The sequence below is a fragment of the Pygoscelis adeliae genome, unplaced genomic scaffold, assembly GCF_000699105.1.
Source record: "Pygoscelis adeliae isolate BGI_AS28 unplaced genomic scaffold, ASM69910v1 Scaffold861, whole genome shotgun sequence".
Lineage (NCBI taxonomy): Eukaryota > Metazoa > Chordata > Aves > Sphenisciformes > Spheniscidae > Pygoscelis > Pygoscelis adeliae.
Window position 1 is genome coordinate 53,112 of NW_008824068.1, and position 4,517 is coordinate 57,628.

Here is a 4,517-nt window from a genome sequence, read left to right on the forward strand (position 1 = left end):
CTTCCACGTGCGATCACCGCCTTCCCCAGCTCACATCCCCGGGCGGGAGGAAGGGCAGGGACTTAAAAGATCCAGAATTAAGTAAAATTTGCAGTCTGACACCCGAGAGCTCCATTCGAAGCATAATATTAAAAAAACCCCCGAAAAAACAGCTGGCATACAGCACTGGCCACCTCCTGAAGGAGCCGAGTTAAGAGGCTGCCTCTACATCACTTCACTTCCATGAGGATTGTTATTTAGGGCTTCATTTTAGGCCGGGACTACAGCACGTCAGCTCCTGCCTACGCTTAACGACAGACCCTCGTTAACCAGAGGAGCTGCCGCGCGGTTACGCCGCCTTCATACGCTGCAGTTCATGCAAGAGCCCGCTATTTGTGGCGTAGATCTAAGCGTCTTCGCTACACGCTGTTCTCAAGTTTAGGAAGCACTCGGAGGCTCGGCTCTAAAGAGGCAGGAAAACAAGCGGCTTTCCGAGGCTTGAGGCCGCTGCAGTCGGGATGGGACACGACCCGCGCTGCTCCCGAAATGACCTGCCCGAGGCTCCCGAGCGCAGTTCAGCTCTGGCTACGCTACAGCTGATCCGTTCATTCCGTAAGCAAGGGCCCCTCCAAATCAGCGTTTAAATTACAGAAAAAGACGCTACTTTGAGTGCAACGCGAAGGAACTTCAGCGTAGCCGGGTGACTGTCATCGGTGGGGCCCGTTTTCCAGCATAAGCTAGCGATTAGCGTCTCCCAACTTTCTGAACCGGCGACGCCGTGACAATAAAACGACAGCCCGTGCGGTCCCAGAGGAAATGATCCTGCCCTTGGCTAAAAACGCTCCCGGGGGAAAAGCCGGCGAGGGGCAAAGGTCGACATGCCGCCAACAAAGGGCTGCCATGCCCCGTCCTCTCGGCGACTGCTACCTCGAAATTTCCGGGCGGTTGGGTAGGGTTGCCAACCACCCCGCCCCTTCTCAAGCAACCGCGCTCTTCTTTTTTTAAGCCTTCTTTGAAAAGGGTTACCGCCTTTTCCGGGAGACCTGTAGTTATCGGGGTATTTGGAGACTCGTGCTACAAGCCTGAGGTTGACAGCCTTTCGCAGGCCCGCCAAGGCTGAAGGAGGAGGACTCTCGTCTTTGCCAGGAGAGTTTTAGGGTACGGGAGTCCCGTGCCGAGAGTCTCTGCAGTGACCGCGTCCCTTACCGATAAGGTTTTACGCTTTGTCCAGGCCCAGCTCCTCTGGAGTGGAGATTCCCAGTTCACTCAAAGTTGGCCTAAGTTCCTGGATAACGTAAGGATAGATTTCCTTGTGAGGTCCTGCCTTGTCCTAAACGAAAAGGAACGGCGTTATTTCAACAGCAAGCCGTTGCCGAGGTCCACCGCGCACCGGCCGGGTTGGCAATCAAGACGCGTGCCCGCGGACGGGCCGTGGCCTTGATCCACCCGCTGCTCACGAGGGCGGATCACGCCGGGCAGGAGAGCACGGCCCAGCTTTACCCGTACGTCAGGTAAACAAGGCTTGCACACAGCTGTCCTGGAAAGTCCTCCCACCAATCGATCGTGGCTGAAGAGCACCCCAGAATAATGCCGAACTCCCCTTTGGGGATAATTCTTAACGCTCGACACCTTTCCCTCGCTTAGCAGCGGGCTGATGTGACCCGTGACGCGCGTGTCAACACCACGTGAAACTAAAGGCCAGGCCAAAGCTCCCTGAACGAGGGAAGCTTCGCAAACCAGCCCAAAGACCGCTTAACACCTTAGGAAACGGAGTGAAAATAATGTCCAGTCAGTGAAACGGGGAAAAATAAAATCAGCTTTTGGGCAGACCCGGGAGAAAAGTTGACTTGCTTGGAAATCGGTCCCCAGGTTCGGATAAACTGAATTGTCCCCTAGATGGTGGGGACAAAAGGACGGGGAAAAAACCAAAGAGGTAAGGAAAACGTACGAAGATTCTTCCATTGGTCTTAGGTCTCTAAAACCACTGCAAGAGCTTCAGTTCTACAGAAGAATGCAGCAAGCAGAAAGGGCAAACCGAGAGGCAGCCCACTGCGGAGCAGGGTTTGAAGCAAGTGGATTTAACAGCCAGCAGCAAAGACCTCCACGCTAGTCCTCCTCGGTTGTGGCAAAAAAAACAGTTGGCAGAGCACAGCTGCTTGCTCCTACGGCTGAAATAGAAGAACTCCTGCCTCCGTTCCCACCCCCTTTTAACTCCCTGTTGAGTGAAGGCTGGACTCGGGTTTCAAGGTGCTGGTTTATGTTGTTTCTCAAGCTTGTGCAGCTTCCCGAGTTACTCCTCCCAGCCAGCTCAGTATTCGGTACTTTAAGCGGCCAGTAAGCTGCCTTCGCTTGAGAAATTTCTAGGAACGCTTATTAAAAAAAGAAAAAAAAGGAAGAAAAATCCTTAAAGACTTTCCCACCAGAGTCAGCATCAGGAAAGGAAAATATGAAAGCAAGAAGGTTATACTTGTGAGGCTGTGCTGCTGAGTACTCTGACCTCAAAACAATTATTTCAAGCCAGCGAGCACGTGCTCACAATGAAGCTATTGATTCTGGCAGCAGGAAATAGCGGTTTCCCTTTGCACCGCTAACGGTAAGCCAAGAAAAACTCTTCTGCCGCTGGGCCCTCTGCAACGCGAAGACAGCAGTTACGCCCTAGGCTGCCGTTCCACTCACCTTTACAACTTCTAAGATGCGGACAGCACTGGCAAAGTCATTTAACCGTCTGCATGCCCTCAGAGCTGCGTCGATGATTTTTGGTTCCGGAACCAGGTCATAACCCACAAGCGTGTTTATGCCTGTGAATATAAGGAAACACCAAGAGGAACTTGGCATCAGCTCATCCTGCTATCAAAAGGAACCTGCTGAGCATTATTTTGCTCCACCTCATGAAAGAATTAAGTATTACCACCACGCCAGTCGCCATTAGAAGCTGATCACAGTTTTCGCTGCTATTTTGGGGACAGACACAAGAGCCAAGGGGTTTCTTTCGCTCTTCTCCCTCTCGCTGTTGCTCAGTACTGTAGATTTTAAGTGGATTTCATGAAACCCCAGTGGGCCAGTTTCATCCACGCTCCCAAAAGGAGCCATTGTCTGTACCACGGCACATCAGTTACGGAATCATTAAGAAATCCAGACGACTTCATTCCTACAGCTGTAATGAAACTCGAGCTCGAGCTGCTGTCTGTCCCCTTCCTCTCCTTTCCAAGGGAAGAGCCCAGCACCTCCTCATCCAGGTGATGCTGGAATGATCCCTCTGGCTGTTATGCAAACACAGTTTTAAGCCCTAATTGGGGTAGTTTAATAGGAGCTGGCAACTCCACAGCAAATAACAACTGGAGACAACCAGACCGTCTACAGTGAGTTACGGCCTGGCCATTAAGTCAAAGTCCAAAGAAAAATGTGTGCGGTTACACGCCGAGCAACAGTTGAGCTGAAATACACCTTCCTCAGAGCAAACGTTTCTCTCCCTCCCACCCAGGTGTGAAAACACGTATTCTGGGGCACTAAAATTCAGAAAGCCTGGGCGCCCGCCGCCTTGTACCCCCACCCTCCCTCATTCTGTATGCCGTGGTTCCTTCCAACCTGCTCGTTTGGTTGGTTGGTGAGGTGCCACCACCGGCTGCAACGGGCTCAGAGCTGAGCAAACAGCAGCACGCCAACCGCCGGCACAGGCGGAGCCGGCCAGACGATGCAGAACAGATACAGAAAGGCTCACACAGGGCCTCGCCCCCGCCGGGTAGTTACAGGGTCGCTCTCTCACGCCAAGCTCCCAGTTCTCACGGTTTGCAAGAACAGCGGGTTCTTGCCCGTATCACTTCTAGAAACCGAACTATTTTTGCTCTCCAACAGCAAAGTAAAAATAAGTTGTTATTTCTGGTCACAAACCTATTACAAAGGAGTTACACGTACCCCGCGTTACTCTTCCCTGTTCCTTCAACATACCTTTCCTGAGCTCCCAGGCATCGATATCTGGCTTGTTGAAATACGTCACCCAGCGAGCGTCAAATTCTTCATCTGATTCTTGTGACCCATGAGAATAGCAGCGGGCGTGCAGTACAGCTGAACGCAAGCAGAAAGGAAGAGACTTTGAGCAAACACAAAATAACTTGTACTTCAGTCCCGACCAAGAGACCAAAAGCCGTAAAATATGTATTGCACTCACTACAGTCAATCCAGGTCAGTCCTCAAGCCTGGGTAAGCGCTGGATGAATATAGCTTATTAAATACCGCTTCTTTGTTTTGTGGCAGAGTGTGTGTTTTCCGTTCTACATCAGGCTTCCAAAGCCTTCCCAGGCCCTTTGGTCCGAGCAGGATTATTTAACGAGAGGGGGAGATGCAAGAGCAAACCAATTCTGTATAACCGGTCCCTAAGAGAAGTTTCCTGGGATCCCCGTTTCTGTAAGATACAGGAATTTTCCCTCTTCCCGGAGCCGAGCGAGCCAGAGAAACGCGACGTACGCGCACTTCTTCAACAGACCCTCCGAAGCGGCACGGTTGTTCTCTGTTCCCCACGTTTGACCCTTCTCAAAACCACA

At 51.8% G+C, this 4,517-nt stretch overlaps 1 protein-coding gene across 1 annotated transcript in view; it reads right to left on the minus strand.

The window, feature by feature from the left end:
• Positions 1 to 1,165: 1,165 nt before the first annotated feature.
• LOC103925429 (cytochrome c oxidase subunit 5A, mitochondrial) overlaps positions 1,166 to 4,517 on the minus strand; it is a 5,596-nt gene continuing 2,244 nt past the window's right edge. Inside the window, exons 2-4 of the mRNA XM_009334146.1 lie at positions 3,925 to 4,041; positions 2,656 to 2,777; positions 1,166 to 1,309 (exon numbers count right to left, since the gene is read on the minus strand). Of these exons, the coding sequence (XP_009332421.1) occupies positions 1,196 to 1,309; positions 2,656 to 2,777; positions 3,925 to 4,041 (353 nt within the window). The 3' untranslated portion in view covers positions 1,166 to 1,195. The remainder of the gene's footprint in view (positions 1,310 to 2,655; positions 2,778 to 3,924; positions 4,042 to 4,517) is intronic.